We start from the raw sequence: 18,614 nt of genomic DNA on the forward strand, positions 1-18,614 counted from the left end.
AAATACCCACCCTTGATCTCCATAGCCTGTTTTATTTGAGGCCCCAGTATGGGGGTGATTACAGTTTGCAGAGCTGTGTACCATAACAGCCATTAGAGTAACCTTGAATTTCTCTCAGCCATTCTTCCTAAGAACAATTGAAAACATCTTCACAGTAAGAATGTCATCAGGTTTGCCTTCTCACCAACCCCCAAAAGAGGAAATGGGGCAAACCCCTTCCCTTTGCATTAAAAGGAAACATGAGGCCTGGAGACCTCAAGGACTTATTCAGGGTCCCACCTCCCAGCAGGGCAAAGAGCTATTGAGGGTCCCCACCTTCTGTTTCCAAAATGCTGGAGGACAAAGATGTGACTGTTTCTCTAATTTGTATCATTTTCTCTCTTTCTCATATGGGCATTTCTGGATTGGGGAGTCCCTCCCAGTCTCCTCCATTCCCTCCCCCTCCAGCGCAGAGCAAATAGCATCTCAGTCCGACAAGAGCTCTCACTGCCCTCACGCCCCTTTCTAGCTCGAAGCTCTATTGGGTAGGAGACACCACGTAGGCTGTGGCGATGTACTTCTTGCCATTTCCGTAGGTTGACTTGTCCCAGGTATAGGTCTGGATGGCCAAGGGATGTCCACCCAGGCTTAACTGGCACCTGTGGGGAAAAATCAGCAAATCATAAGGACCTGCTTCACTCCACCTCCGTCCCCAAGCTGGAAGGATGAAGTTCAGCCCGCGCGGAAGGGCTCCACCCTGTCTTAGCCTCTAAGGGAGCTGCCACAGCTCGCTTCAGCGTCTGCCTCTGGCTCCCCACGTGCAGAGGGCCCTCTTAAACTCTGTCTTCTTTTCTGTCTTCTTAGAGAATACTGCTTCTCATCTGTCCTACAGGAATATTCTCAAATCCAACTCTAGAGCTGCGACCTCCAGAAATGAAATGTCCGCTTAGGGTTTCAGAAGTGGTTGGGCCCAGAGTCCTCAAATGTTAGAGAAGATGAGGGCCAGTGGTTTCTAACTGTACTCTCTGGGGCTCCAGCGTTCCCCCAAACAGCCTCAGGGGCCAAACAGAGAGGCTTGCAGCCCCAGGGCAACTCCATTTCTAACTGTTTTGTATATTAAGCTCCTGCATACGATTGCACTTGGAGGAGGGAGGGGATGTGGTTCTGCTGCTGGGGTGAAGGTTGGCAGCTACACGACTGATCTGATCAACTGCTTCACGTTCCAAGACAGAAAACCGAGGCCCAGAACAGTGATTTGTCCAAGCCCTCCTGAGCCACCAGGACTTACACTTTGCCTGGCCTGGCGATGAAGCACAGGGAGTAAAGGGCAAACTCAAACTCGGGGCTGCTGCCGATGAAAGCTGAACCCATTTCCTTGTAGTAGCCGTCCCAGCTGAACTGCAAGGCCAGCACCCTGGGGTAAGAATCCCCCTGCGGAGAGAAGGGCGGTAAAGGGGGTCTGCTGAGTGCCACAGTGCAGAGTCGCACGGAGGGTTGGCTAGGATTTGTCGAGGGCCCGTGGGGGTCTGTGTGAGCTCCCTGGGGAGACTGGATTCTTTAAATCGACAGACGATGCAGTCTTCCCTGCTAGGGTATCTGAGTCCTGCGCACACCCTCTCTCTGGAGCCGCCAGCTCGCATCTCCCAGAAAGGCCACAGTCAGCATCCATGTGCCCGATGCCAGGGGAGCAGGGACATAACCGTTTCCTGTGGCCCTCACATGTGGAAGAGAAGGACAGCTTATTGCCCCCAAATTATTTCCAGGCTCAGGGCAGCAAAGGGTTCTTTTTTTTTATAAAAATATAAGAAGTTTAACTCAGACTAGCCAGACTGAAACTTCAGCTGACACCACATTCTAAGGAAATTCAGGTCTTTGGTTTTCCCCTCTAAGGATTCTCCCCTGCCCACACTCTCCCATCCAGAGAGGACGCCCTCTGCCCCCTGCCCCCTGCAGCTCGGGAGCCTTCACTGTTTGGAAGCGTCCTGGCTGGCTAAACCCTCTTTCCAGCAAATGGGGAAGTCCTATTCACGATCCCCGTTAGACTGCCAAGAGGGTCAGGGTGGGAGACAAGTCTGCCTGTTTGGAATTCAGAACGAGGACAGGATGTCTGGGTACTGACGGCGCTTTTCCAGCCCACGGGGTCAGCACTCAGTACTCACGGGCCCGTCACAGATGTGACTGTAATAGTCAACCAGGCCCTCCTTCTCCTGCATGTAGAAGTGGATCCAGTTATGGAAGCCAGAGACCTTGCCTTTTTTGACTTCACCTGTAATAAACAGATCAAGGTGGGTGATCTGGGCCTCCCCTCCGACCTCTTTCCCCACTCCCGTGCCAAGGCTGTACCCCTTCTCCAGTCTCTTATTCCTAGAATGTCCACCCCAACTTCCCAGAGTCCCTCACGCCCCTAACTCTCACCTCAGAAAGCTACACACACACACACACACACAACTCCCATTTCAGCTGAAGCCCTTGGGAGAGTTCCTTCTCCCCACTGACGCTGGGCCATTCTGAGATACTCCTCTAGCCATTTCCCTAGGAGCAAGCCAGACTTGGTGGGAGCCTTACGCTGGGGCAATGGGGCCTCCTTAGGAAACTGCTGACCAAGCCCTGGAAGCAGAGGACCATTGAGAGGTAGACAGCCAGGGCCTCAAACACGTCTCTCTTCTTACGTGTGCACCTTGGGAGCCCCGGTGTCTGGGCTTCTTTCTCTCTCTGATACTCCAGAAGAAACTGGCCCTCAAACATGGCCCCTCAGTCCCCTCCCTCTTGGCCAGGGAGCAGACGTGCCCTGCCCTGCGAGCTGGCTCGACTACTGATTCATCGGTGCTGATGCTGCCCTGTGCCTGAGGGAAGCATCTCTCTTCATCCCTCCAACTCTTTCTTCCCAAGCAGAGTAATCCCACCTAAGAAGACATGTTCAAAGCCGCCTGAGTCCCCGTCTTCTTTGCCTCTTGAATACAGCCCAAACCACATGTTTTTCAAGTCGTTGACGAACTCCTGTTCTGTGCTGTAGCGGTCTGGGGAGAGGAACACAGAGGACTGAGGAGAGGGGAAGGCAGGGCCAGATCCTGGAAAGCAAGGAAGGGCCACCTGCTCCAGCGTGACAAGAGACAGGTGGGTTCCGCCAACATAGTCGGTTGTTCGCTCAGCAGTTATCTATGCCATAGATTCTATGGGGCGCCTGTTCTGTGCCAGGCCCAGGTCTAAAGTCTGAGGATTCATCAGGGAATCACAAGGACAAGATTCCTGTCTTTATAGTTTATATTCCGGTAGAGGAGACAGATAATAAACAAACAATAAACGGTATGATTTCACATAAGTGCTATGAAGAAAATAAAGCAGATTGTCCCATGATGCCTGGAGGTGGGGTTCGGGTGGGAGCTTTTCTAGAAAGGCCTCTCTGAGAAGGTAGCACTGATCAGAGACCTGAAGGGTAAGGAGTCAGCCATGCAAAGACCTGGGGGAAAGAGCCTTCCACGTAGAAGGAGCAGCAAGTGCAAAGGCTCCAGGACACCCCGGTGTTTAGAGAGCTGAGGGCCCATGTAGCTGGAGCACAGCCAGCAGGAAGGGAGAGTGGTAGGAGAGGAGGTCTGAGAGGCAGGCAGCTGCCAGCCCATGCAAAGAAGGTTGGAGCTCAGTCAAACCTTAACAATAAGAAAAATAGTTTCGATTTACTGAGTCTGTTCTGTGTACCTGGCACTGTTTGAGTGCTTTCAATCCTCACATAGATTCTTCATGTCAGGTTGTTACCAGGCGTTCCTGGTGGAGGAAATGGAGGTGGGGAGTGGGGAGGTAAAGAGAAGAATCAAATATAACCCCTGGGCTTTGGGCCTGAGCAACTGGATGAAGTATGGGGTCATTTATGAGATGGGGAAGATGAGGAAGGAGCAGGTCTGGAGGAAGAGGCAGGAACCGTGAGTTCTCTTTACCCTAAGTTCTGAGTAGATGCCAGTTAGACAGGCAGGGAAATGTCAGGGCTGGAGATCTGAATTAGAGAGCTAGCAACTATCGACGGTTCACTGCCCAGAATTGTGTGTAGAGGACGCTAAAGAGATATCAGGCATATTCCCTCCTTTCAAGGACTTAAAACACAGTTGGGTGGTCCAGTGGTTAAGAATCCGCCTTCCAGTGCAGGGGATGGGGTTTCGATCCCCGGTCAGGGAACTAAGATCCCACATGCCGAGGGGCAGCTACTGAGCCTGCGTGCCACAACTAGAGAGCCCACGCACCGCAACTACTGAGCCCACACGCCACAACTAGAGAGAAGCCCGCGCACCTCAACGAAGAGAAAGCGTGCCGCAACTAAGACCCCACGCAGCCAAAAATAAAAATAAAATACAATAAACAGTTTTTTAAAACCACGCAGTTGGAAAACAAGACTAAGAACACACGATATAATAGAGAACGCCTTCGCAATCTGAATGGCTACAGCTTACCGGGTGCCAGGCTTTCCACTGAGTGTTTTACATGCATGAATCCCCCAAGACCGCATTGCACAGACAAGGCTCAGTTGGGGTCTGAGGGTCAAACGGCCCAGGATCCCTTGCGTCATTAGCAAGTGAAACCAAGTCTCTCTGGCCCAAGGCTATTTTAGGACACACTCCAAACCCTTGACCTCTGAAGAGACTCCGAAAGCCAGCTGTGAGCTGCAGCAAGTGCAGCTTCATAAATGAGGTGGAATGTGAGCTAGAACTTTAAGGATAAGTGGGATTTGGACAGGGAGAGAGGCGCAGACCGGGTGGGTAGTGGAACAGCCTGGACTAGGGCTCAGTCTCGACCTCCAAGATCCTCTCCTGTGTTTACTACAAGGAGAACACCAGGGGGCAGTGCAGGATCGCGCCCTCTTCACGGGGCTTGCTTGTGTGTCACCGGCTTTACCTAAAAACAGTGTTACTAACTCTTAACGGGGCTACCGGAGGATGGAATGCAACGGCTCCGAGCAGAGGCGATCCCACGGCCAGCAAGGGATGACCAGGACGGAGCCACCCCCAGGCAAGGCCCAGCTGCACGGAGTTCAGGAAAGGAATCTGGAGGACACCAACAAACACACCGCATGCCAAGAAGTCCTGCGGCCCAAACCTTTTTTGGTCTGATTCACATGTATCTGTATCTGGAGTCTCTCCAACCAGAACCCTTCCCAGTATCACGTCCCCCTCTGAACCTTTGTTGATTTTCTGTTGCTGTGTCCCCAGCAAAAATGTGGAATGGGCCGGCCTCCTTCCTGGACTTAGTGCCCGATGAGGGAGCGGGGGCAGGGACCCTACGTGCCTGCAAAGCGGTGCTGAGTCCGGGATCAACTCAGGTGGCAGAGGAGTGCCCTGGGGGCTGAGCGGGAGCTGGGTGACTCACGGCCTGCGGAGAACCCTGAGACCGAAGCAGCAAGTGGGGGGCAAACCAGGCTGCTAAGATTAGGTCAAAAGATGGGCTGACTTTGAAGCCGGACAGAGGATTTTTCAGCTCCTGCTTGGGTCTGTGGTCTCTTCTAGGCCCCTCTCTGTCCCCTCCCAGAGGTCCACTGGCCTCCACCTAGTCCCCACCTGCTCTCTTAACCTGCCCGCCGTGGAGCCCCCAGGGGTGCCTGGCCCGCTGTGGGCACACCGCATCCTCAGCAGGGCCTCCCTCTCTCTCGGGGCCTGGGGGAGGCCTCACGGCGTCACTCACTCTGCTGGTGGAGGAAGCCGTGGAGTTCCTTCATGACGGCCGTCTTCATAACCTCGCTGAGGAAGGTGTCCTGCTCAGCCAGCTGCTGGGCTGTGAAGTGCTCCCCGCGGCCCACAGCCCGCTGGTAGTTGTCGAGGAGGTTGATGAAGGCGGCGTAGGTCGGCTTGGAGAAGAGCTTCTCATTGACATACGTGAAGAGCCTGGGGCAGGTAGAGGGAGGCCCAGTGAGAGGCCTGCACGCGGAGCAGAAACCCCTCCAGAACTTCCAGGTGCAGGGGCGGGCATGAGAGGGTTGGGTTCAGAGGCAGAGTGGGGACTTCACATACTCTTGGGGACAACGCATGAGGTCCCTCTTTTCTTCCACTTCATCTCTTGGAAGGTCAGTTCTATTCTCAGCCCAGCCAGTCCCAGAAACCCTCCCAAATGGATCCCCACAGGTCCTCAGATGGCTTTATCTGTCTCTGGAGACCTATTTTTTCCCTCTCCCTTTGGTCCTGCCTGCCTTGAGGAGAAAAGAGCTGAGGCACCAAAGCGAGCAAAGCTGGGGGAGAGACTGCAGGAAGAGGCCTGAAGGGAACTCACGGCTCTGGGCAGCGGTCTACTTGGTCTCTGGCCTCCGAGGGCGAAATGCACTTTTGGCGATTGAGAACAATGTCTTCCTCCTGGGCTTTGTTGGTATCTGCCCTATAGATCTTCTCAGAGATGCTCTGCGTTTCCCCCTTCGTTATGGCATCGCTGGTGTGGGAGAAACCCTCTGGGAGGAATTGGGGGAGGGGTGTTTCAGAGCCCGAGGGAGGCCAGGGGGCAAGCAGCTGTCTGTGTGCATCCCCTCCTGGGCACCTTCCAGAAGCCCGCAGCGGGGGAGAGGGGCTGCAATAAGGCGCCCTAGTGATTGTAGGGCAGGGGCCTAGCGGCCTAAAGGATCCTTAAGTTCAGCACATGGCCTTGCCCACAGAATGTCCATGAAATAGCCACACTGCCCCCTGCCCCTAGGAAATTTCTCGTACTTTGGCACGCATCAGAATTGCCTGGAGGGCTTGTGAAAACAGAGTAGTGGGCCCCTCCTCCAGAGTTTCTGATTCAATGGGTCCGGGGTGAGCCCTAGAGTTTCCATTTCTAATAAATTCCCAGATGATGCTCATGGTACTGGTCCAGGGACCACACCCGGAGAGCTATTGCTCTAGAGAGTTCCTCTGCCTCTGGGGCTATGCTAAAGGGAGCAGGAGACTGACCACGGCCACACAGGCTCTTGAAATCCTCGCAGCAGTTTCCAAACTTTGGGCAGCGGGCGTTGCAGTGGCATAGGTGGTGCTTGTCGAAGGCTTCCAGGCAGCGGCCCCGGCAGGAGTTGGGTGCCGAGTACAAGTCTGAGAGGACAGAGGGGAGGTGTGTCCTGGGCTGACCTCTAGGGGTCGCTCCCCGCAGCAGCCAGGCCGTGCCCACTGCATGAACCCCACCCCACCCCGTGCCCCGCCCCCCAGCCTTGCTTTCCTGATGCTTCCTATTAAAGAACTCCAGGGAAGGAAAACAAACAAGCCTAATTGGTGCACACCCTTCACAGTCAGGAAGTCCTTTCTGGTGCCGAACTCTACTTTCTGGCCTGTTGTTTTTATAATCTTCCCTCTCTAAAAATAAAATCTCTTCCCCTTCCCTGTCCCTCTCAGCAGGCCTCGGACTCTTTCCTGCCTACACCCCAGGTCACTGAGGCCCTGGGGCTTCCTCCCTCCCAGACCCCAGGAGTCCAGCGAGCTGCTCTCACCACCTCTAGGTGCTGGATTAGGGGTCCCATCTGGCTTTGGCCTGGGCCTGTGGCCACTCACGTGGCTGCCCCCTCCTCCTCATCCTCTCATGTCCCTCATCTTTATCCCGAAGGCCCCCCTCTGGGGAGGCAGACTCACCACTAGCCGGGGCCCCCTCCATCTCTTCTTCCAGCTCCAGGAATGGCTCAGGCTCGTTGAGGTCCTCATCAGCTGTAGGTCAGAGAAGTAAAGTCACCAAACCTCCCCAAGGGGCCCCTCCTCTTTATCACTGATTCTCAGTCCTCCTGGCTTCGGGGACAAGCATGTGCAGTGGAAGAAAATACAAAACAGGGGCGAGGGTACGTTGAGCAAGTACCAGGTGAAGGAGGAGAAAATCTGAAAGTGTAAGACAGGGAGATTGAAAACTGTTCACAGAAGTGAAACAACATCCCCAGGCGACAACCCTCCTCGCCATTCACCCTTCTGGTACCCAGTGTGCTCATCTGTAGAAAGGGGAGGTGGTGGGCAGGAGGTGGTCTCTTCTGGGCTGAAAACTCTGAGGTTGGGATGACTTTTATTTAATGTAAATTGATAGGTGGATAGGCTTGAACTCTCCAAATGACAAGACCCTCACTTAGGAACATCGCTTACCTGTAATAACTCCCAGAGTCAAGGGTGAACTCCTCCCAGGCCTCATGGAATAAGAACTGTTTCCTGAGATACCAGATTCCCTTCTTTCTTCGCAATTACACTTGGCAATGGCCAAAAAGGCTGCATTTGGGAATCTTTAGGCGCATTCAGAAAAGCACATTCCTATTGCTGGCCCATTCCCTTGCCTGCAAGCTGAGTAACTGCAACCTTGGCTCTGGGCAGAGAAGGGTGGAGCAGGGCTGGGGAGGAAGATGAGGGAATGAATGTTGCTGGGGACTCTGAGCTCCTCTCTCATCACGGAGGGGAATAAATTCTACCCCTACACCACTCCCCCCAAAACCCAACACTATTACAAAGTGCTTCAGAATCTGTCAGCGCGGTCACCAGATAGTATCTTGTTCTTACCATCAGAACCGTGGGGCAGGTTATTCATTCAGTCAACAAACATCTCCTGATCACTTGCTTTCTGCCAGGCTGTGTTTTAAGTGCTGACAGTCCACAGGGTTCTTAACTCAGCCACCGTTTATGCTAAATAGACCTTTGTGAGCTGATCTAGAGCCTCAATCGCCATTGATGATATTTTTTCTGTGGGAAAAGGATTCTGAATTGCACATCAGAGACGGTGATGAAACGGCTGCTAGGCTGAGTATCGTCTCTATCTTGAAATGCCAGCCTGATTGTCCGAGGTGCACAGGCCTCCCTGTGTCTGCTACATGGGGCACAGGGCAGCAGAAAGGGGTCGGCTTGTAGAAAACAAACTTATGGTTACCGAGGGGGAAGGGGAGAAGGGATAAATTGGGAGATTGGGATTGACATATACAACTACTATATATAAAATAGATAACTAATAAGAGCCTACTGTATAGCACAGGGAACTCTACTCAGTACTCTGTAATGACCTATAGGGGAATAGAATCTAAAAAAGAGCGGATGTATGTATATGTATAACTGATTCACTTTACTGCACAGCAGAAACCAACACAACATTGTAAATCAACTATACTCCAATAAAAATTAATTTTTTAAAAAAAGAAGGGGGGTTGGCTCTGATTCTGGCACTGAGCTCTGGGCCTGGGTTTCCCTGCCTGGGCCTGATGAGCAGAGCTGCTAGTATTTGTGGTGTTTTTTGTGTAAATTGATTTAGCATTCTTTTGGGTGGAAGTAACTCTGAGGGCACATTGCTGGGCCAGCAGAAACCACTCTTGGGCAAATTAGGAAAAGGTATGCCTTTCTCAGCAGACACAGCTCTGCACCAAGACACATGGCTTAGCGAGAAGGATACAAATTCAACTTTGGTCCAACTCACCTTCTCAACCAGGGGCCCTTGTGCAGTGCGCAACCTGCACAACCATATGCAGTGGTCTTGCTGGCCATTACCTACCATGGGACACACGGTTTGACACACGGTTAGCAAGGCTTCATGTCACAAAGCAGAAGACCATTTATCTGGGAGTCTAAAATATTGGAAGCATCCAAACAAGGGAATTATTCAAAGCGAGTTTTTCAAATTTTAAACTGTGTAGTTGGAGTAGCAGAAGAACAACTGGCTTTTGAGGGCGATGCATGTCCCATTTAACCTCTGGCCTGGGAATGACAGGTCAGAGATGTGCAACCACTCAGTCCACTCGCGATAGGAAGAGTGGTATGAATTGTCAGTTACGGATGCCATGCGGTCTTCCTGGTGGCATGCAAGTTGGGGACGTTCCCTACTACTTTTTTACTTTTGAAAATGATAATTGGTAATGTAATGCATGCTAACATGATATTTTCATTCTTTTGCTTTTTTGGGGAATTACTTAAATTTTCCAGATATTATTAATCCTGGTAGTTCAGACAGATATTCCAGGTAAACGACATCTACTTTATTTTAAGTTGGGGTTTTATGTTGGAGACATCCTAGAATACCCAGGACAAGTGGTGGCCATTACAGCGAGATGCGCATGACTCCATTTGGCCTACGGGCAGTAAAGGTCACAAACTTAGCTCTATGGGGATCCTACTCTCCTCATCAAGGCACCCTCTGCAGAAGGGTTCACAGAGAGGGGCAGGAGCCCCACCTGGCAGGGAAGGTCATTGCTAGCTGCCGGGGAGAGGTACGTGCACAGCCTCCCATACACAGCATAAGCCTCGTCCCCACCACCCACCACCTGCCACCCACTGACTAATAATAGAGACCAGGATCACAGAGTCAGGTGCCAATCGGGGCTAGACCTGTGACACAAATGAGTCAAGAAGCAGGAAGGCAGTAGAAAGAGGTGGGGACGGTGAAAAACTTGGGAACGATGCCCTGCCTGAAACTGGCAGCCACGAGCAGCTCCAGCCAATTGTTGCCATGTTGAGATGCAGGCTCAGTGTCGCCAGAGCCTCCAGTTTTTCAAAAGAAGGCTTCATTTCTATGTGAACTTTTCCAACTTTAAAAAATTCAGACAGACCGAAGAAAGAGGTCTGTGGGCTGGGCATGGCCCAGAGGCCACCGTTCACCTGTCACATAGAGGCTGGTGAGTCACCTTCGCTCCAGTGATCCCACCTGCCTTCTCCCCTCTGATCTCTGTCTCTCATCCTGTGTCCCTTTGATGTCTTCTGCTTCTCTGTTCTTCCCTCCCCTTCGTTTGGTCTCCTCTGCACCCTCATCCCCCCCCCGTGTCACGTCTTTCTGTCTCTTCTAGTTTGGGTTAGTTTAGCTCAGGGTGGGGAATGAGGTGGGTTTGGGTGAGAATTGGACTTTGGAATAAGTTCTGTTATGTAACCACAGACCACATCCCTTACTCCAGCCAAATGGCTTGCAGAAGCCAGCTTTTGGTCACAAGGGGCATAAGACAAGAAATTTTGAAAGACATGGTACAAACCCACCAGCACTCCTAAAATAACAAGCCCGCCACAGCAAAGACAGTGGAGGGGGTAGCTGGCTGGGCGCTCTTTCCTTTCACTCTGGGCTTTAAGGGTGATAACAGAGCCTTTGTTTCCATTTGAGGTTCCTGAGGTTTGGATTTAGTGGGTACTGGGTTTAGGGTCAGGCTGTGGGTTACGGAGAATGTCAAGATCAGAGTCAGAGTCACAGTTAACGCTGGAATTTGTATGAATGAAGAAACTGAAACCTAACTGGGGCCCGGATTGGGGTGGGTTAGGTTTAGATTAAGAGCTAAAGTTAGGATTTGGGCTTGAGTTAATTATTGGTAAAATAACAATTTTGTGTTGCTGTTCGGGTAAGGAAAGGGAATAGGTTGAAAACTGCAGGGTTGAGGAATGTGTCAAGACTAGGAGAGGAGAAATAATCCCAATTTTGCCTTAGCTTAGATTTGGGGTTTGGTCCTGGTTGTGATTCCACACAGGTGTAGCATCGAAATTTAGCCTGGATTGGGGTGGAGGTGGAGAAGAGAGATATGGGTTTAGTCACTGGTTTGCATTCTGGGATTAGGGTTTATACTGTGCTAATGAGGGTGGCACAGCAGAGAGACAAAGAACCCGGACTCTGGCACCAAACTGCTCGAGGCCAGGATTCTGGTTCTTCTGCTTTCTAGCTATGTGATCTTGGGCAAGTCATTTGACCTTCTTTGCCTCAGTTTCCTTCTCTGTAAAAGTGTGATAATAATGGAGCTCATCTCATAGTCTATTCATAAGAATTAAATGAGTTCATTTTTGTAAAGCACTTAGGACACCGCATGACACACAGTAGCGCCACTTAGATGTTAGATAAAGAGTCAGTATTTCATGCCCATCGTCCAGGTGGCAAGTGTCCAGACTGGCTGGAGCAGTCTTCCCTGTCTACCTACTCAATCTAGCTGACTCCCTCCCTGGGTTTCAACTGGGCCATCGCTCGGGCTGGGGTGTCAGCATGTTGATGCTGCTGACAGTTTCTAGCTGACATCTCCGCTATGGGTCTGTGTTCTTTACATCAAAGAGGCGTCAAGATGAACCCAGGTCCTGAGGCAACTTCACACTGTGTAAAGGGCTTCCAGTGTGGCCAGAAAGGCAGAGCCAGTGGATTGTCCCTAAAAGAGACCAGGCCCAAGGCCACTTGTCCCTCCAAGCCTAGGGGAACTCCCCCTGAATCTTAAATGATGCTCCCTTGGTGGAACCCAAATGCAAAGACCTTAAGGTGAAGTTTTCAGCCCAGTAGGAAGGCTGTGTCAGCTGCCTGCTCAGTCAGCCTGGCAGTACACCCAGAATCCAAAGGGAGAGAATTCAGACAAATCAGGGCAACGCTCTTAATGGGCCAGATCAGCAGAGTCCAAGGAAGGAATTCACCCCATTCCAGCAGCTGGCACCAGTCGAGAAGGGCTGCAAGTCAATAGTCAGCTCTGTAGAGCTCAAGAGGGCGCCGCCCCACTGGCCCTGGCTGAGTGGACTTTTTCATCTCTGTTCAAGAACTTTGTCCCCAGTAGGAATCCCAGGCCAGGGATCCTTCACACTTCCCTGTACACCTCACCTTCAAGAGGACCTTGGGACTTGAGGGGGGAGGTTAGGACTGGGAGGGACTTCTCCTCATACGTACCTCCCCGGGCTGCTCTGGGGACACTCAGGTGAGTGTCAGAGTGTCACCCTGACTACTCACTCCAGCGATCCCACCCAGTACCTCCCGTTCATACAAACCCTCTGTGTGCGCCTCCCTCACTAGCCAGGCGCCTGAATCGCCGCTCCAGTAATCCTCTGCCCCATCTCTCTGACTCTCTTTCTGCCTTACTCCATCTTGGCCTTTCTTCTCCTGGACAGAGGTACCCTCTTCAGTCCCCGGGAAGAGCTTGTCACCAGCCCCCATCCCTACACGAAATGCTAAATTTCTCCGTACACTCCAACACTTCAGTATGCCTCAACACCCAGTCCCTAACCACACTGCCCGCCAAGAAACTTGGTCCCAAACCTGGGTGTCCCTATATGCCAGCCCTCAGCCCCTCTGATGGTTGGGGACTCCTACATCTGTGCTTCTCTGGGGGTCTCAGAGGCTGTTTCCGTGGACACCTAGCCAACCAAGTAGATTCACTTCCAGGACCAGATTCCTGCTTCAATTCACTTGAAACAACCAGGGACCTAAGACTGGCTCCCGTGCTATTCATACTCTTGCATCTAAGTTCTGAGATGTTGGCATAGGACAGACAAGAACCGAGCCTCTTCCTCCCACTTCAGGAAAGAAGGAGGCATCACCCACTGGACCCTCTCTTCCCCATCAGTCCCATAGCAGGATCAGACCACCAGCCCCAGGGGCAAGGGCGCCATCTGCCCTTCCGAAGCCACCTTGGCCTCTGCCCTCAGGGATGTCCCCCAAGGATCAAATGTCTCCAGTTGCTCTCCTCTCCTGAGACTGGAATGCCTCAACCCCACACCACTCCTTCACAGTAAGCTAGAGGCTCTCGCACCCTCCCTCACTCCCTATCGAGAGCTCTGCACCACCCCGGGCCCAGCTCTCTGCCATGTGTGCTGGAGAGGGGGTACACGATCCCATCCAGCGTGGGAGGCCTGGGAATGGCTTTCCCCTCCAAACGTTTTCCACTTAGGAATCCTGTTAGGGGTCTCCTTATCCACAACCTGACTGGAAATGATTCCAAGAGTAAATTTTATGTTTATATAAATTATTTTATATAAATAAATACTTGTTATATTACTAGAATTAATATGTTCTAAATATACTTATAAATATTATAAATGATTTTATATGTATTTATCTTTATAATCATAACCAAAGACCCAGTTTATTGAGATCTCACTCCATGTAGGGGGCTTCTTGTATATTATCTTATTTCACCCTTACGACAGTCCTAGGTAGGAAAAACCTGAGTGGGATTCTTTCTCCTTGGGCTGAGGATTCCCCCCACATCCCTCAGCCCAGCCCCCTCCCTTGGCACTCTCCCTACTCACCCAGTAACCACTAATTAACACATCAGCGTCCGCATCTGCAGCTGCTGAACAGGAACATGTTCCCATCCTTAGCCACGGGTCCTGTCCCTGCATCGCTAGTACCTGGGGGCCAGGACCCTTCTCTGCTTTAGGTCCTCTAACACGGGACAAGACTGATTCCTCTGACCACATGACCTGCCTCCTGGTCAGGGGCTCTTCCAGTTTCCCCGGAGCCTGCCCTCCTCCTAAGCCTTTACCCAGGGAAAGGTCCCACGCAGACAGCTCACCTACCCCCAGGTAGCAGAGGAAGTGACCAAGGGCGACCAGGCCACTCAAAGCCAGTCGGCCACAGCCCAACTTTACGCTATACAGTGGCCCCAGAAAACAAAACCTTGGTGAGATCAAAAGTCAGACTGGACTAAGGGATGCTTGGGGCTCATCTTCCAAGTCGTCGAGAAGGGGCTTCCATGACATCGGTCCATCAGCTCTGCAGCTCCCTTCATACAACCCAATCCACTCCAGAGGCAACTCCTGCCTCAGACCAGGCTTGGTCTAAGGTGTCCATGGCTTTAGGACAGAGCTGGCTCCCTCTCTTCTCACTACCCTCACATTCTCCCAAGTCCCCCAACTCTCGGCAGGACTCCTGCCATCCCCACCAGTAGTGACTTACCAGCCCAGGCCAGGCCGCAGAGCACGGCCACTATCAGGGGAACACAGGCCTTCATGGTGTCCGGTTGGAGGCCAAAAGGCGATTGGCCGTTGGACTTTCACTAGAGTCAACGTGAATATCACAGCTCCCAAATGAGCCTTGCTGCCCAGGCTGATCCTTTTAAAGACATCAGAACCTGTGGATCTGGTGCCTCCAGGTCCTTCCAGGTGGAAGGAGGTGGAGAGTAGGTTAGCCCAACAGCCGTTTGAAGCCAGAGGCAAGGGAACTAAGCAGGCAGGCAATGCCAGATGTTTAGAACAAGGAATGCTAGCTGTTTGTAGCTAGAAAATAGGTCATGCGAGCAGGCACAGCAACTTGGGTCTAGTGCCGGGGGGAGCACTCATGAGCTCATCTTTGGGTGATGCCTTTCAAACATCCACCCACCTGCAAGCCAGGGTCTTGACCCTCCAAGGGCCTCAACTGGCTCCATATTTGAATTCCAGGTGCTCAGCATGAGGAACATAGTAAGAGGGTCATTATGTGTTAGGCAAACAGGAAGTGCTTCAACAAGCTTTGGGGTTCCAGAAGGAGTGATCTAGGAGGCACAGGTCAGAAACAAGTGCTGTTCTTGCTACATCAAGCCACACGTAGCCACATCACCCTTGAAATGTCACGCAAATTGGCCTTTACCTCTTACTGAGTCAGCATCTCAGGTTTTACCTCTTTCAGGTTCTCCCAGGCTCCAGGTTGATGACGCCTCTTAAAGGCAGCCAAAGGACCATCATTTCTCTCCTCTCTTCATCCCTCTTACACTCCTCTCCCCCAGGGACCCCTCCCCAGAGAGAGACAAGGTTCTCAGGGCTCCCATCTTCCCAGGTCTGGGAGCAGAGATGCAGCAACGTAGGGCTGCCAAGTTTTCCCTCCTAATAAAGGTAAAATCTTCTAAGTAAAATGCCCTTTCCAGAAAGAGCACTGCACGGAGATTCTCAGGCCTCTCAAAAAGGAAGTCTCATAGAAAAAGGCAAAACTGGTGACCAATTGAGACCACGCTGCAGTAATATTTCCTGGGGTGGGGTCGGGGTGAGCACATCCTCCATCCTTCTTTAACAGTGGAACTTTCTTCCTCTCTCCCGTCTTCAGTTTTCCCATCTTTGAAACGATGGGGTTGGAGCTAACGATCCCTTCCAAGTTCTCAGATTTTAATTTTCAGGCCCCCCAGGGTGCACAGCTGCAAGGTGGGGCAGTCCCCACCTTGCAAGGGACTCACACCACCAGCACAATTGCCTCGCCATTTTCTCCAGGAAGGAAGCCCGCTTAAAGGGAGAAGGAGCCCTTTGTTTGCATAAGTGTCATTTGCACAACCGGAAAGCAGAGGTTGAGCCACTGCCAGCCAGAATCCTCACCCTCCCTGGACTGGGAGCACAGGGATATATCCTGGACCCCAGGTAGTTTAGGGAATAAAGGAGAGTGTCCCTGGCCGGGCAGAAAGCAATGGTGCCTCAGAGTTTGGGATTGGAAAGTCTGTCCCTTCCAGGGTGGGACCCTGGGTGAGGCCAAACCTATCAGAGTGGGAGTGGGGTCTGGCCAGGGTTGCCCTGATGTCCAGCTGAACCGACTGTGGGATGGAGTTTCAAGGGTGGGAGCGCTTCCCTCCATCAGGGCAGTTTTAGGTCAGGAGCAAGGCTGGGACCTGGGGAGACAGTTGAAACTGACCCCATAGAGCCAGATGGGCCATCTGAGGACCGAAGTGTCCTGGATAGGGTCCTCCAACAAGAACCAGAAGGTTGACCTTCACCACAACCGCCAGCACTGACTGAACACGTACCACGTGTCACCCACGAAGAGCTTCCTACGTGCTATCCCGTCCACGCTCGCTGCAACCCTTTATAGGTACTATCGTTACCCTCATTTTACAGGTGAGGAAACTGAGACACAGAAAGGTTGCCTCAAACAGCAACCTTCAAAACACATCAACAACCACTTAATTATGTCTGGGTTGCTATGCAAAGTGGTCTGGAGTCAGATGCATCGGAATTAAAGGGACCTCCGTGGTCACCTGGTTCCGCTTCTCATATGATGTTGCAATGCCCTAACAACACTACATCGTCACTCTGCCTCCACGGGAGGCCCTCTGGTGTTGAGGGATCACGGGGCTGCTCATCCCCCCTTCCCAGATCAGATTCCCAAACCCCAAACCCCGAGACCTGCTGACATGGACAAAAGTCGACAGGACAGTAGGAAAAATCCATTTGGCCAATATTGGGAGCACACATCCACACGTTCACGCAAAGACGCCTCATAAACTTCGATGCGCACACGTATGTACACAGAGACAGACACGGTGAACTGTATTTCAGACAGCTTTCTTTTCCTGGGCAGACAATGCTGTTGCTCTTTTTCCAAGTTCTCCCCCAGTGAGGTCCCCCTGTCAGCTTTCCACCCTTGATGAAAAGCTCTACTTCCCAAGGAGCCACCGTGGGGGCCAGCCAGCAAGGTGGGAATCCCAGGAGGCTGGGGCCCTGAGACCCGGGCGGGGAGAAATCGGCAACAGGTGCTTGTGGATAGTATCCCCACAATGAGGACACCAACGGAGGCGGCCGCTCCACGGGAGGAAGGGAGGGGAGGCTGCAGCTATGGCCTCCGCCAAGGTTTGGAGGGTGGAGAGAGTGCAGCTGCCTGGGCAAGAGTCTAGGAGGCTGTCAGCCGTCAGTGGTGTGAGGAGTGGGGATTCCAGCAGCAAATAGTTACTGGTGCTGACTTTGTGGCTGGGGCTATGCTGACGCTGGACTGGCAGGGTTCAGGCTGGGCTAGAAAACTGTTCTTGGAACCCACCGGTTTCTGGTGGGATAGAGGACAGAGAAGCCCCAGCGTTAGGCCGCTGTTTGAAGTAGATCCCACTCATCTCTGGGCTTCCAAGAGGGTCAGGGGTCTGTGAGGACCAACAGGCTATGGGAGAGACTGACCCAGGGGGCTACTAAAGGAGACGTATGCCCAGACCAGCCTAGACCACCACCCTTGACCTCTCTGAAACCAAGGCCAAGTCACTTCTGCACACGACCAGAGACTGGAAGGGCCCTGCAGCTGGTCCAGCACAGGTGAGGCCTGGAGTCCTGAAGATGACTCCTGGCACCTGAAGATGCTGGATCTCCAGGCTCCATCCCACCGTGACCTGGGAGTGCCCCAGGATGGCAGCCCACATCTGATCACGTGTGAACCACGTCAGTCTGTAGTCTCCTCTTGTTGAGCGTGTCTTAGCACGGCTCCATGTGTGGTTTTCTCCCGCACTGGTTTGTGTGCTGTGTACCACGATTCGGTTCCCAAGCTTTTTTTTTTTTTTAAGTTTGTGGGCATCCTTGACATTCAGCATCACACTCACCGCCAACCCTAGGCATGTTAGTCAGACGTGCCGCCTGCCCCGTTCATCACAGTGTACTATGAGGTACCCAGGTGGTACTTCTGGTTGTGCTGGCCATGCCCCATGCTGGCCCTCTGCCTGAAGGGCCCTCCCCAAACACATCAGCTGTCCATCTCCTACTCATCCTCCAGGCCCAGAGCAAACCCACCCTTCCACAAAGCCTAACTTCCTCCTCCACTCCTGCCTATGCACTCAGTTCTTGATATTTGTCATGTGTGCCTTTGAAACACATCACAGCCGCCTCGGATAGAGAGTGCTGCCAACGAAGTGTCGTTTAACCCCTGGTGAACTTTTCATCCACACAGGTTGTTTCTTCAGCTGGCCTCTGAAATTCCTTGAGATAGGAACCCTGCCTCCTGGGTCCCCTCTACTGCTTTGTATTGCCCATGCGATGTGTGTTAGATAACTGTCAACTTGTGCCTGGGACCAGCAATGAATCAGTGAATGAGTGAGTGACTGAATGAGCAAACTGAGCCTTTGAGCCTCACTTGTGATAAAAGCCCAAGGGAAGATGACTCGCAAAACGGAGAGAACAGATGCCTCCCTCCAGGAGCTCTGGACGCTCCTGGGTTGGTACTGGGGGCGGGGGGAGAGGGCTTATGGGCAGTGGCTGGAAGCGGGTGCAGGGATTCATTCTGTAGTTGTATTTTCATAGCAAACACATTCAGGAGTAATGGAAACTTTGGGGGGG

General features: G+C 52.3%; 1 protein-coding gene across 2 annotated transcripts; it reads right to left on the reverse strand.

Annotated features, from left to right (window-relative positions):
* Positions 1-287: 287 nt before the first annotated feature.
* Positions 288-14,584, reverse strand: ENDOU (endonuclease, poly(U) specific; the record flags this gene model as incomplete). Of its 2 annotated transcripts, XM_082665544.1 has the most annotated exons (9): positions 288-638; positions 1,268-1,410; positions 2,139-2,245; positions 2,883-2,996; positions 5,641-5,840; positions 6,223-6,394; positions 6,873-7,007; positions 7,539-7,610; positions 14,530-14,584. In XM_082665544.1, 9 exons carry the CDS (start codon positions 14,582-14,584, stop codon positions 518-520), a joined length of 1,119 nt encoding a protein of 372 aa, XP_082521670.1. In that variant the 3' UTR covers positions 288-517. The 2 variants fall into 2 exon arrangements, with proteins under 2 accessions (XP_082521670.1, XP_082521671.1); XM_082665545.1 differs by lacking the exon at positions 7,539-7,610.
* Between the last annotated feature and the right edge of the window lie 4,030 nt (positions 14,585-18,614).

Source organism: Grampus griseus, assembly GCF_964374135.1.
Source record: "Grampus griseus genome assembly, chromosome: 11".
In the NCBI taxonomy this organism is placed as follows: Eukaryota; Metazoa; Chordata; class Mammalia; order Artiodactyla; family Delphinidae; genus Grampus; species Grampus griseus.